The sequence below is a fragment of the Psammomys obesus genome, unplaced genomic scaffold (assembly GCF_907164565.1).
Source record: "Psammomys obesus unplaced genomic scaffold, mPsaObe1.curated_primary_1811, whole genome shotgun sequence".
Taxonomy (NCBI): domain Eukaryota; kingdom Metazoa; phylum Chordata; class Mammalia; order Rodentia; family Muridae; genus Psammomys; species Psammomys obesus.
The window spans coordinates 21,490,437-21,505,654 of record NW_026596069.1 but is presented as its reverse complement, the minus strand read 5'-3'; the positions used below and the strand labels follow the sequence as shown (position 1 = coordinate 21,505,654).

The 15,218-nt window shown below is 45.4% G+C and overlaps 1 protein-coding gene across 2 annotated transcripts in view; it reads right to left on the bottom strand.

Moving 5' to 3' along the window:
- The window catches only part of Znf521 (zinc finger protein 521), a 280,987-nt gene that overhangs the window by 145,547 nt on the left and 120,222 nt on the right, over window positions 1–15,218 (bottom strand). For both annotated transcript variants that reach the window (XM_055625739.1, XM_055625740.1), the window contains exon 4: window positions 10,061–13,413. In XM_055625739.1, the coding sequence (XP_055481714.1) occupies window positions 10,061–13,413 (3,353 nt within the window). The remainder of the gene's footprint in view (window positions 1–10,060; window positions 13,414–15,218) is intronic.

Genomic DNA, 15,218 nt, shown 5'->3' with positions numbered 1-15,218 from the left:
TTTATTTATTTATTTATTTATTTATTTATTTATTTATTTATTTATTTTTGTGCTGTTGCTCTCCTTTGGCTGTTCACATGCTGCTTCTTTAGTAGGCTCTGGTCTTAGCTGTCACTTTTCCCCTTCCTCTACATTTTGGGCTTCAATTCCTTCTTTGCTTCCTTCTATCAGGGCTCAGGTTATATTTTTAATTCATCAGTAAAATTTGATTATTTTCTAACACATCATTCTATTTCCAAATAACTTACTAAGTCCTGTATTAGCTATATGTTTTAAAACATACTTGTTTGTTCTGTTTTGGTTTGGTTGGCAGAGAAGTTTCATGTAGAACAGGCTGGCCTGGAATTCTATACAAGGCAGAGCATGCCCTTGAAATCCTGATCCTCCTGCCTCCACCTCCCCAGTGCTGCTATGGCAGGCAGGCATCACACCCAGCTACCAGATATAAGTACTTTTCATTTCTGTTTTTAAGTGTTCTTTGTGCCATGCCTGTTTTTTTTTAACTTGAAATTTATGAATTTTTTAAAAGATAACTTTCTCATTTAAATATATATCTGTTTTCTGCTTAATGAATATGACTTCTGTGGCCTTAAATGTTTAAAATTGCTGACACCTGTTTTTAAGATGGGAAGAGAATGAATGAAACAGTTAAGAAACTGGTGCAGAAACACAATACAAAGAGAAAAAACACAATAGAGCAAGAATCAGCAGGCCAGCAAAGACCAGCCTGGTGTGCTTGGAAATTGAGATCACACAGGAAACAGAAGCAAGGTTGGAGACATGGATGGCAAAGAGAAAGACACCACCCTCCAAGAGGAGAGAATGAAATCTCCAGTCGGATCTGATGCCGGGTGAGCAGGACCACAAACTGCGAATGTTTGCAGAAGTGCTGAAGACTAGCTCAAGTCAGCTTCAAAGTGGCAGTGCTAATTCTTTGCACTTTTATGGAATCATAATTGGGAAAAATGACTGTGGTTAAGAGCAGAGAGTTCATGACATTCAGATCATTTCAGTTGTTTAAGGTGCATGTGTCTGTATGTGTACCATGTGCATGGAGGTGCCTGTGGAGGTTGGTCTCCTGGTTGTGAGTGGTTGTGAGCTGCCTAATATGAATGCCAAAAACTGAACCTACATCTGCTGTGAAAGCAGCCAGGGTTTTTAAGCACCATGCAATTCCTCTAGCTCCAGAATCAAACAATTTATAGGTGAGAACAATTTAAAGATCAAAACAAAGTATCATTGCAAGGAACCCACTTTTTAGTCTTCTTCTTAATTATTTGACAGAGGGTCAGCAAGACTAAGGGTAAGGAAAGGCTAAGGGTACTTGATGCCAAGGCAGAAAACTCGAGTTCAATTTCTCAGAAGCCATACACACAGTGGAAGGAAAGAACCCACCCCTGCAAGCTGTGCAGAAGACTTGGCCCATGCACATACACACATGTGTATGGGCTCTGTTAAAACACAAATAATAAACAATCAATGATTAAATAAATAAATAGATAGATAAATGTAAATTATTAAAAAAATAAAAAATTGGAAGAGTTTGCACATATAAAATATTCCATTTCTAGAAATTCGAAGTAGACACAACAGAAAACTGCAACCAGTGCCACATGGTAGGTAAAATGATTTGGAATGCATCATTCTATTTTTCCAGAAACTTCTTGAATATTTTATAATTTCCAACTTGATTCAGTTGCAGTAAAAAGTAAAAATCTCCTCTTACATAGAGCTCTGAACCTACATACAGTGATTCTAAGCTTTTTTTTTTTAACCTTGAACCTAAAGGCCAAATACGACACACTAAATGGATGCACACACAAAAACATTCCTAGCTTTGAACTTCTCAAAACACATGGCAAAAACAATGAAAATACCAGCAAAAATGTTCAGAACTGGAGGGAGGGTGGAGATAACCTGAGGGATGGTCGCTGCCTGTGGGGCCGTGATCAATACAAGCTGCTCTGGGGGTTGGCACAAAGAGGAGAGGGAGAGGGAGAGGGAGAGGGAGCGCGTGCCAGTCCCAGCCTCTAGGCCCCACGCCCAGATATTTATGCCAAGGCCATTAACTCTTTTGGTACACACCAAGCAATTATTACACACAACAATAAATCTGGAGGGCAGATTGGACTTGGCAAAGCAATGTGATGTATCCAAAGAACGTCTCAAGTCTTATGAATTCATTTTGTCATATAAATTTCCCACTTAATTCTTACATGTGGCTTATTTAGAGGGAGCTTAACCATTTTTTCTTTCTGTTTTGCTCCTTATACAACAGTTCCACAAAACTTAGTGTCAAAACCTGAAATCAAAAGAAACTTACTTTTTTTCAACCTTGTATTTTTGGGGCCTAATATGGAAATTCTTATGATATAAAAACAACACAAAAGAAACCTAGAAATTGGCAACCTTTTAAACTTATTATTATGTACATTGCCACTTTCAATACAAGAACTTTTCTGACAGAGTTTTGGCTCTTAGGCTCTTGAAATAGACTTTCATATTAAAGATGAATTTTGAACAGCGGGAAACTTCAAAATATCTGAGCATATTTTAGCATTCTTATATCACATGTAGCATCAAAACACATTTTGGGAAAATAATCAGTCCATCTATAAATTAACTTATCACGCATTTGATGGATGCTCAAATACGTCTGTCAGTAGTTCTCAACTTCCCGAAGGCCTTGACCCTTTAATACAGTTCCCTACGCATGTTGTAACCCCACAACCACAAAATTATTCTGTTGCTACTCCATAACCGCCATTTTGCTACTGATATGAGTTGTAATGTAAATATTTGATATGCAGGATAGCCGATATATAACCTCCACAGAGGTCACGACCCACAGGTTGAGAACCACTGGCCTGCCTTGGTTTGCTTGTTTCTTTTTTGTTACTTTGAAGTACTTATGTTTCACTAGACTGTGTTTACCAAGTGCCTAGAAAGCCACATAAGCTGGCAAGATACTGGGATTTGTTTGAGGAAGTGAGAAGCCACTGAAGAATGTTAATTGGCTTCATTTAATTTATATGTGTACATTCCCTGCGGAGACCCAAAGAAGGCATTAGAAGGCAGAACATGAAGAACATGAATTCATGAGGAGCCAAGTAAAGTCAGACAATGACTTTGGAGGTGGGAAGCAACACTGGACAGACATCTTGACAATTCTAGTTAGAAGTCTTGCTCCTGGGGCTTCCTAACGGGCTAGGAGGGGCAGGGGGGCTAGGAAGGACTTGCAGGGTTTCCCTGAGTACACGGCACAGGGAATTTCCATTCACCACAACCACGAGTGTCTTAGGGAAGAATGGGTTGTAGGAGAGAGAATCAATCTGGAAGAGATACATACGGGTAAGTACAACTTGATGTGGACCACGTAACTCACAGTGAGGTCCTCTGGGCAGAAGGGGGAAACAAATTCTTAGCATAAAGACAGTTACTGCCATTTAAGGCCATAACTGAACATGGCCCGTTTTGTTGGATCTCAGAAGCTAAGCAGGGTAAGGCCTGGTTAGTATTTGGGTGGGAGACAGTTACTGCCCAGGAGCAGGTCAGCTGCCTGTGCCGAGTAGGCGAAAGTTACAAACAGACCACAGGGAAGCCAGACACCTCCTGGACCAAACCAGGAACAAAAAAAAGCCTCTCCCGGCAGCAATGGGAAAAAAAGCCTGGTCAGATTTGTCACAAACTAGGAGGGACATTTAAGAAAGGGCTGGTGTCGTGACTGGTGCTACAGAAAAGAAGGAAGCATAGGGCCCTTCTCTCCATCCTGGAGACCAAACATTGGCTATCGGGCAGGAGCCTTGGCAGCTGTTCCGAAAGCCTTGGAAGGGAGTTTTCACAAGACAGGGGTTGGATGAAACAATCATTTGGGTTGAAATGGGGTGAAAACATAATGGTGGCCTTACAGTAAGTATGTGTCCTCTGCCATCGCTGTGCTAGAGGCTTCCTCAACACTTGACAAGCGTTTGGGGAATGTCTAGGCAGATGCAAGTCCCATGGTTTCAATGAAGTAGGGCAGTGGCCCACAAAAGGCCTGGCACTATTTTAGATATTAGGGCTGTAAGCTGTGTCCCAAGTTTGTGCCTTAAAGAACCCATGAGAGAAAAACAGCAATGTAAACAGGTTGTGAAGAATGTTCTATGTACTTATGTATCATGTGCATAGTTCATACAAAGGCTAGAAAATGCCACTGGTGGGAAGCAAGGCTCCTGAGGAGGCCTTCTGGAATGGCTGACCTCCAAAAGTGGGTCAGTTGGCAGAGCCACTGCAGAGGAAAGAAGAAAAACAATATTTTATAAGGAGGGTAGGATAGCTGTCACAAGAGTCAGCATGTGTGAAGACTGAAGCACTTCCAATTTATAATGTGGTGAGGGTCAAAAAGAGAAACTCAGAGCCCCAAACCTGGAGACTCTTATATGCCACAAGAAAAAAGATGAATGTGCTGTCCTACGTACATGGGGATGCAGAACCTTTCAACAGCTCCGATGGGAAGCAATGAGGTTGGAGACCTGTGTTTTAGGTCACTTGTTCTCATAGCTTTGTGCAATGGGATTGAAAACAGAATAAAGTCAGAGGGGGCGATTTCATGGCTATTCCAGTGGTTCAGTGAAAGATAAATGGAAACTGAAATATGGTGAATGGGTCTGAGGAAGCACTGATTTATGAAATACACAGAAACTGAATTGGAGATGGCCAACAAGGAGACGGCTCGATGCGAGATAAAGGAAGAAACGTCGAAGACCAGGAGATGCAGTAGTGACAAGAATTTATCAGGAAGATAATGGGTTCAGGTTTGAATCTGCTCAGTTTGACATCTATGGGTGTCCGACAGACAACTGAGATGGAGTCCAAGACTCAGCGGAAGGATCTGACTTGGAGACACCACTGTTCCTTACAGTTAGCTTCACTAAGGAGCTGAGGAGATGGTTCAGCGGATCAAGTGCTTTCTGGACAAGCATAAGGACCTGAGGTTGGATCCCCAGAACCCACGTAAGTGTGCATGCTGATGCACACCAGTAACACAGCCTGGGGGTGGTTGGAGTTAGCCGAGTCTCCAGAGTCTCCACGCTATCTGACTTGCCATTCTAGCCAGTTGGTGAGTTCCAGGCTCAGACAGGGATACCATCTCAAAAGTTAAGAGGGAGGAGAACTCACCTGGTGTCTACCTCTTTTCTCCACACATACACACAGCAGTGTGAACACATAAATGCACTCCTGGACACAAACGTATAACACACACTAAACAGACAAAAATTAATTAGCACTATCTTCATTGAGATATAAGTCCCATACAAAAGAATGCACTGATTTTACATCCAGTGGGTATTGACAAAATAAGCATGTAAACAAAAACTATACTCAAACTTTAGCACATTTCTCACAGTCCCCAGAAGTCTGCCTCTGGAGGGAAACTTGGAGAGACTTAGGTTTAATGTGGTAGTTGCAGCAATGGGGGTGGCTGAGGCCACAGGATGGATGCACTCAAAGCCAGAACAGCAATGCAAACACGGACTTGTGGGGCACCTCAAAGGAGGAGGCTATTGGGCACTCACAGAAGTGTGAGGTGAGCCAGCGAGTGAGACAGGGGCTTCTGAGAAAGGCAACAGATGACTAAGATGAGCTTAACAGTAATAATACCTCAACCACAATAATGCCTTAGCAGTAATAATAACTAAGCTGCCAGAAGGCAGCATGGAGAAGTCAGTTGCCCAGCAACGGATGCTCAGGACCCTTTGCAAAGAGGTGAAATGACTGAGGACATAAAAGGGCTTGGACACAGGACAGCAGCTTGTGGCAAATGCCTGGGCTTGGAAGGTATCTGTAATAAAGTTCCTGGAACTGCAGAAAAGGAGAACCTTGGCCAGATCTGATGGCAAATGAACAGAGGAGGACTAGTAGTTCCAGGACGGTCTGCTACAAAGTAAATTTGAGGCCAGCATGAGACCCCCACCTCAGCAAGAACCAGCCACTATCATACAGAGCCCAAATTTGGCGTTGGGGTAGAGATTTGGACTGTCTTGCCTGCTGCTTACTAGCTACATGCCTGGTTGCTTGTGGCTGAAATGCAGTGACTGAATCAGACGGCCCCCATTGTCCCTTTTGATGATAACAATGGCCCTTGGAAGAGTAAACTCAATGCACTGGTAAGGATAGTGCAAGTTGAAATGGTCCGTGGGACAAACCTACAAACTATCCTGAGAAACAAAACAATAAACAGAGGCAGTAGGACAGCTGCTCTCAACATCTATCGAAGAGCTGTAAGGCCACGTGACAACCTTCTGAGATATTAACGAGGCTTCCTGGCCATCATTAGCAAACCCAGATAACTCACATTTATTCACATTGTAAGGAACTCGGCAAGGCACCCCTGTGCAGCTAAAGGTAGACAGCCTGTGCGCTTCCTCTCTGACGAGCTCTCCCACCCCCGGACATGATAGGCAATACGCAAATTCACATCACAGTTGACCCCTGAGGAGCAACAAGGAGAGGGCTTCCCTCAAATGGGATATGGCAAAATCTCATGGAAGATATCAATGAATAATTGTGGAAGCAAACCACAAGAAAACATTTTTCAGAGATTCGAAAGACATCAGGCAAGGGAGATGGGTTGGGATCTACTTGCAGATGCTTTCACTACATGACTGCTGCCTACACTTAGCCTTCTGTGAGTGTCATACACTTTGTCTTGTGCACATGGGGGGGGCTCTATGGCAGCCTATCTCCAGATTTATATATAAATTTAAATCTACTCAACTATGTGACCCTGTGGGGAGCCTTTCGGTCTCCCACAGATGGCCATGAGTGTGGGTGCCCTGGGTGATCATAAGTCACGGTCCAGAAAAATCTGAACTCTTGGGAAAAAACCTGTGTCTGGGCTCTGCTGTCTCCTGTCATCTTCCTCTCCCTTCTAAGCCTCAGCAAGAAAAGATGAGAATAATAGCCTTGCTGGAGGGGCCTTCAGAAAACCCAAGGCGTCTAAGGCAACAGGTATGGAACTCACACTTCATTCATGAAAAATTCATTCCCAAATGACACACCTTTGGGCTTTTGGCAAAGTCATATAGTAACTTCTCTTTTACCTGGTGTTCCCCACGATTCCCTCCACCCCCCAAAAAAAACCACTCATCACTTAAAATGGAAAATCACATTTAACATGACTAACCAAGGATGCAAATAAATAAATACTCACTACATAATATCATTTCTTCCCACTGACATATTATATTTGTAGGATTATTTAAATAGAAGCCTTTATATATATTTAGGTAATTTTTCAGTCATTCCAAATAACATATGTTTTCCTACTTTGAGAGTATTACATATAACTTTAGAACTGAAATAGAATAAGGAATTTTAAAATAACAATAGTAATGGTGATGAACATATTGGAAAGAAAAACTCAGATAGTTATGAAAAAAGAAATATTTACAAACCAAATCTTAATATCTGATCAATTAAGGTCATCGTTGTAAGCTTTTTAAAATAAAGTTTCAAAAGAAGATAACTTACTACATAAGCGTTGTCTTGACCACTGATAACTAAATACTTAAAGGCCGTCACTGTGGATGTAAGCATTTTAAAAATATTTTAGTGATTTATGAAAGCATAGACTATAAATAACCTTTCTAGCTATCATTACAATTTCAGGACCAATTAAAAGACAGGCCACGGTTTGAGGATAAGTTTTCTTGTTGGGGATTTAGCGCAGTGATAGAGTGTTGGCCTAGGAAGCACAGGGCCCTGGGAAAAAAAGAGGCCAAGAATGTTTTTCCAGACAAGTAATTCTAACTGACTTAATTCGTTCATATTCTTCACATGCTTTCATTTTTTAAGGATTCCATTTCAAGCAGAACAAATAAATAATGCCATTTATAAGTATCAGAACGTATAAGCTGTGAACGCGTAAGAAGAAACAGGCACGGACATTTTCAGAAGCAATCTACTAAAAAACAAACTGCCCGGTCTTGATTGTAAACACAGAGAATCACAGTTACACACATTAGTGCAGTCATTCTGACCCATCTTTACAGGCTGTTTAAGTTAAGCACAGATATCCAAACACCTACCAAAAAAAAAAAAAAAAAAAGGCAAGCAATTCTCTGCATAAATGTTTTATGAACGCTTATTCTGTAACTTTAAAAATAATCTCGAATTTGTGTGTGTGGTGTGTGTATGTGTGTGCACATGTGGTGTGTGTGTGCGTGTGCAAGTGTGTGTGTTTGAGTGGAGACCAGAGGTCGACACTGGGAGTCTTCCTCCATCTTTTACCACCTCATATTTTGAGACAGGGCCTCTCAATGAGCCCCACTGTTCCAGCAAGCTCGCTGGCGAGTAAACCCAGGACCCTCCTCTCTCCACCGCCCCTGCTGGCATGCTGGCTTCTGTGGGGTTCTGAGGATCCCACTCAGGGCCCCACACTCGCAGAGCACACGTTACCCAAGCACTTGCAGCCCCTTAGTCTGCAATATTTAAAAGCATAAAACACTTTAGGAACAGACTAGAAATTTGAACGTGGCCCTTCTTGTGGTAGAGATTCCGGATTTATCTACTCTCTGCTAATATGGCTAAATCTATTGCCTTAGCCAATGATACTATGGCTGTGCAAGAAATATCCTTGTCTAAGGAGATATCAAAATACACCTGCAGTGTACTTTCAGGTGGCTCAGGTAGATTTTTAAAATGATGGAGAGAAGAAGAGGGAAAGGGAGAAGAAGTTGACAGGGAGGGAGCAAGGGAGGGAGAATGCTCTAATCTGGTAAACTGCATGAGTACATAAACACATTCATTATGCTATGGGCTTAAACGTTTATAAAATAAAGTTGGGGAGGAGAGAACAAATTTCATACAATTCTAAGTGCCACTTGTTTCAGGGGCTGCTGGATTGGATGCGACACCCAAGCCAGGAACCGATGTCCGAACTATGTTCTTCCAGCTGTCTCCATCAGTCTGAAAGGATTTCATTTATTTAAATGAGAGGAAAGTGCAGACCGACTCGGGCAGGGGAGATGGGAGAACAGCTTCAAAGTTTGGGAGTCTGCCTGTCACACAGATGCCTCATCCGGTGAGGACGGGATCTGCATTGCCTGTTCCATTCTCCCCTACTGGCTGCCTGATGGCTATCTGCGGGGAGATGCCGGGAGCCCTCCGAGAGAGTTGGAGTGCAAAGACAAGATAAGGGACGTCCAGGAACCCCACATGGAAGGGACAAGGATCTCTCTGGGGTTTTCATTTGGATGGATCTCCAGATAGGAGCAGGTAGGGAAGTGGAGGTGATAAAGCCGGAAGCAGCGATGACATTCTGCCGAGCCCTCCTCTGTTCGGCTTGGAGGAAGGACGGTTTATAGTACTACAATTGCATCATTAATGAGTGTGTTTCTTGTACTTATTCTGCCAAAGGAAACACGGAGATGCAGTACTCTGAAACTGAGGGAGGGAATAAACATTAATTTTGGAACCCAGAGAGTAAAGGCTCTGAGATAGTGTCTTTAAGCAGATAAATGTGGGCTCTTTGAAAAAGTCCTGTTGTGCAAAAGTATTTTCCCCGCTACCCAGAAGACAAAGAGAAGCAGTGAGTTTTGACAGTGCTGAATTAAAAAGACACCCCTGCCTAATTTGTTACCCGCCAATACATATATTCTTTTTAATTGACTCCATGCCAACCCGTTGGCTCATACTATCTTACTCCTGTATCATTATCTCCTTGCTATACACACAAGTCATAGCTGGGGATTTCAGTATGCGGAGAGGCTGCGCTGAGATTCCAGATCTCCGTAGGATTGGCAGGAGAGCCAGTCTCTTCAGTCACAGAGAAGACAATGTCCTAGGGAGACTGGAATTAGTCCTATTTTGCACCATTCAAGCCAAAATGCTACTTATCAGGAACCAAGTAATTGCTAGCAAATGGCTATAGGGAAAAAAAAAATGCATTTCAAACTACACAACTCTTGGCACAAGGGACAACAGTAGAGAAAGCCGTGGAAAGCTTGATTATAGCATGGGGGTAGCTTTGGAAGGAGGGAAAATAGCAAATGTGAGAAAGGGGAGAAAGGCGAGTTACCTCATCTGACTGGGAGGGGCTGATTCTGGGCATGGGCGACACTTGGGGTGTTTTCAACTGGGTGCCGTTGCCATCTGGAACCAGCTCCCGGTGCACCGTCTGGATGTGGTTCTGCAGTTCACTTTCAGACTCAAACTTGACATTGCAGCTCGAACAGCGCGTCTTCAGTCCCCCTGCCTTGCCTTTGCCCTCCATGGCACTCAGATTCTCATTCTGGCCCAAGCCCGGTCGGCTGGCGCCAGGAGGGAGACTGAGGCCCGGGCTACTGCTCTTACTGAGATTCACGCAGCCGGCACACAGACCGTACGGCAGGCCGTTGATATCAAGTTTCACCAGATCTTGCTTGGAACGGAACTCCTTGAGGCAAGACGCGCACTTATACAGTTTCTGAACGTGCTGGCCACGCCCAGTCGTCTGCACGGTGGACCCATTGCCAGTCTTCTGCATGTGGAAGGTCCCGTGGATTTTGAGTTCCAAGGTGGAGGTCACAGTCTGCATGCACACCACGCAGCGAAAGCCAGTCAGGGAATTCCTCAGGTCCGGGTGCATCTGGCAGTGCTCCAAGAACTCCTCTTCGCTCTGCAGGGGCATCTTGCAGATGCGACAGTTTCCGGTATCCAGGCTCTTGCTGTGTGTGACCTTGTGTTCGGTGAGGGTCAAAAGGGAAGGGAAACGCTCTCCGCAGATAGGGCACATGTAGTGTTTGACGGGGCCCAGGTGCGTCTGCATGTGTTCGCGGAGCCCGTTCTCGGAGAAGAAGGTCCTCGAGCAAACGTTGCACTTGTAATTCCCTTTAATGAGCTCCGCTTTCTTTTTCACGATGGCGCTCTCCCCGGGTCTGATGTTGTGGTCCCGGAGCTGGTGGTTCTGCAGCAGGGTCTCCATGGTGTAGGCCGCGCCGCAGATGTCGCAGCCGTACATGGGTTCCGAGCTGTCCACGTCCTCCTCGCTCCCGTCGTGGCTGTTACGGGACTCCTGGCTGTTGGTGAGCAAGGTCTGCAGCTCGGCCTCCTCCTTCTGCACTTGCTCCGAGGCCCCGTTGGCGCCGCAGTTGGGGGTCTTGGTCTCGAACACGCAGTGCTTCTCGCGCAGGTGCTTCTCCAGCAGGATGACGGCGTGGAAGGCCTTGCTGCAGAAGCGGCAGTTGTACTTCTTGCTGTGCGTGGTGATGTGGCACTGCAGCTCCACCTCGGTGCCGAAGGACTCGCCGCAGAAGATGCACTTGTGCACCTTGCCTTGGTTCTCCAGGTGGTTGTGCTTGACGTGCAGCTGCAGGTCGGTCTCGTTGCGGAAGTCCCAGTTGCAGGACGTGCAGCGGTACACCTTCTTCTCGTTGCTGTGCTTCACGGCCAGGTGCAGCTGGATGGACACCTTGGAGTCGAACACCTCCTGGCAGAGGGTGCAGCGGAAGAAGACGAAGGTGTGCATGTCGAGCAGGTGCTTCTGCAGGTCGTCCACCGAGGTGAACTGCTTGTCACAGCTCTCGCAGATGTAGTAGGTGGAGGTGATCATGAAATGGATGGTGACGTGCTTTAGCAAGGACTCCTGGTTGGGGAACTCTTTGTTACACTGAGGGCACGTCAGTTTCGGCAGCACGGTGTCCAGGTGGGTTTTGAGGTGGGTCTGGAAACTGTCCAGGGACGTGTACTTAGCACCACACTGATTACAGATGTACTCGCCAGCGGGGCGGGCAGGGCCACCTCCCACTGCCTGCATCATCTTAAGCGATGTCTGCTCTATGGCCACAGGAGACAAGGGGCTCAAGGCCCGGGATTTCTTCCCGTTGTGAATATAATTCAGGGCCAAGGGAATGTTTTTATGGTTCTCTTTGATATGCTTATTCAGTTTAAGAACACTGTTGAATATGGGCGAATTTGTACAATAGGAACAGGAATAGACTTCCACTACCGGTTCTTTCGGAGTCCCAAGCACGGGAGACCCGAACCGGGAGCCACTCAGGTCACAATGGACCTGTCTTATGTGCTCTTCCAGGGAAGAGTCAGTGAGAAAGCCCATGTAACAATGGGGACAAAAGAACGCATTGCTGTCCTTGGCGGTGGGGTTGGCAAAGCCATGAGAACACCGGATGTGCTCCTGAAGGGTATTGAGGTCATTGACAACTTCGGAACAGAAGTTGCACTGGTAAACGATGGCGGGCACTGCCGAAACAATCAGGCCCGGGTCCTGGGCTTCGTGAACTTGCTTAAGATGTTCATTCAGGTTATAGAGCGAGGGCAAGACCTCCAGGCAATACTGACAGATGTGGGCCTGCTCCGGCTTATCTAGATGCATAGTTTTCAAGTGAATCTGCAGAACCGCAAGACTGGAAAACAACTGCTTGTTGCAGTAAATACAGCTGTAGGTGACTTTCGCCTGCTTACTAGAGGGGCCGGTCATGTCGGGGGTCTGCTGCGCGGCCCGCTTCCTCCCTCGGCTCTTCGGGATCGGCGGCGCGGCCTCCACCATGGTGGAGCTGTCCACCGAGAGGTTGGAATCCGGGGTCGTGCTGGACACGGAGGTGTAACCCACGGTGACCAGGGAGGGGCTGTTGCTGTGGTTGCAGGACTCCGGTTGCTGGTGGCTGTCCATGTGGCTGTAGAGCTCCTCCACCGTGAGGAAGCTCTCCGAGCAGATGCTGCACGAGTTCTTCTTCTCCCCGCCGTGCACCTGCTCGATGTGGCTCAGCAGGGTCGTCTCCTCCACGAACAGCTCGTGGCAGTACACGCACTGGAGGGCCGCCCGGTCCTCATTCGGGGAGCACTCAGGGTGGCACTCCGCGATGTGCTTCTGCAGGTCCTCCGGGAAGTCAAAGCCCTCCTCGCACTGGCTGCACTTCTGAGTGTCCTTCATCTTCCAGTCCTCCATCCTGGAGCCAGACTGGGAGCCGTCCTTGTTCCGCTCATGAACCTGCATGTGTCCGTGCAAGGAACTGGAGGACAGGAAGCCGCGGCGGCAGATGGCACATTTATATGGCTTGTTGGATGTGTGAGTCTTTAAGTGGATTTTCAGGTGGTCGCTTCGGGAGAAGGCCGCGTCGCACTCGCTGCAGTGGTACTTCTTGTCCCCCGTGTGGAGCTTTATGTGGCGGTCGCGGCTCCGCTTGTGTTTGAACAGCCGACTGCAGTAGGTGCACTTGAAGGGTAGCTTGTCACTGTGGCTCTGCTCATGGTGCTTTAGGTAGCTGAGGCGGCTAAAGGATTTGTCACAGAACTGGCACGGGTAGGGCAGTCCAGGGCCGCCCTCTTCCTCTCCGAAATCACAGCCCTCTCCATGGCTGGGGGAAGTCTGGTCCTTGCTGGAAGGTGAGGAGGCTGGCCAAGAGCAGGTGGGGTCGTCCTCAACATCAACTCCATCTGCAATGAGGGGCAATGGGACATGTCAGTACACACGTTGGGAATTCAAGAGTGAGTCACTGTTACCATTTCAACATGGACACACGGGCTCTCTTGAGCCTTTCGGGGTGGAGGGGGAAAGCGTTTGAGTGAGACGTTTTCAAACCTGAGCCCCAAGCTTTTATTCATCATTTACGTTTTGCTGGTTTGTAAAATATAAAAAGATATTAAATAGTTCTATGTCTAAATTACCCCTTTATTACTTTGTATCATTTTTCCTTAGAAGTGAGGCATATATTACACATTGACAATTTTATTAAAATACAGATTTTAATATATTTAATGTTTCTTTTGTATCCATTCTAAAATGATTTGCATATTCCGTGAGCATGTGAAGAAGCAAATGAAAAGAGGAAATATTACAGGAGTGATTTAAAATTAATGCAGCCAACCCAGATGTCTAATATTTAATAAAAAATTCCCTCTACATTTTGCTTGTTTTTCTATAAAAAGGCAATTCTGAAGACCAAAAGTCTTTTATGGGGTTCTTATTGATACAGACCTTATTGCTTTCAGCAAAAAAATATTAAAAAGTAAGCACATGAAAGGAGACAGAAAACACAATAATAATTATGTCTTGTGTAATGGAAGACAACCAGGTTTTCTTCAATAACTGAAAGATTCAAAAACTATAGGCCAAAAAATGGATTATTAAATGTTAGAAGGCACTGCTAGATATTACATACAGCTAGGATCAGCCAGGATCAAGAAGAAAAAAATTGAGAGTTTCAGGAGGACCAGATTGTAATCGTGTATTTTGCTAGAAAAGTTCAAGAGGTGGCCAACCATTTCTTCCTTCTGTGAAAAGCATCAGTGGCCTGGACTTCCTTAGCTAAACAGGACCCGTGCTTTGAGGTGAGCAGAGACAAAGCAACTTGTGAAAAACTGGAAACAGGAAACGTGATAAATGATTATGGTAAATGCTGAGAGATTTATGTGCAACACAGAGCAGACAAACAAGGCTGCCAGCCAGATACAGCTTAGCATGTGATGCGTGAAGGGACTCTACCTTCAGTTTACATTAGGTGGGGGGGGGGTTAGATTACATGGTGTGCCCCTCCCCCACTTTTGCTGCTCTGCTATCAGCCAAGGGACAAAATATGGCTGTCTCAAAAGGTGCTATAAAAACTCTGCTTTGCTTCTTGTAATTTCTCTCTCAAGGTCAGAAGAAGTTTTAAAAGTGTTCAAAATCCAAATGATAATATTTTCAACGGTACAAAAGTTAAAGACAATGCAGTGTAGCTGGGAACAGGGGATTGGCAGCATTTCTGTTAGAAATACAGGTTCAATTAGAATATTCTGAAAGTTTTCAATGGGAACAGAATCCAGAAAGTTAAATGCTTCAACACTAAGGCTCACACACAGGCGGCTTGGCGAACACAAAAGCAGAGACGGGCAGGCTTCATGAAATGAATTCCACGTCTGCTTTCTTTAAGGTAACAAGATTTTACTAGATTGTCAGCCTCTTCCTTATCCACAGGAAACAGATGAGGATCGTTCCTTTCCTGCGTGGAGAAACTGATGACAAGGCCATCTCACTATCGATGCCAGATGGCAGCCCTCTCACCCTGAGAAAACAACCAAACACCATTCCTGGATCCCTGCCCGCTTCAACAAAGCAAGCTGAAAACCTCATGATTCGTCTCCTTGTTTGTGTGACTCCATAGCTCCTCATGCTAACACAGGGTTTGATATTAGCAGGTAAGAGTTATATGGACACATCAAACACATATGCAGATAAACTCAACTTATGACACAGTACACCC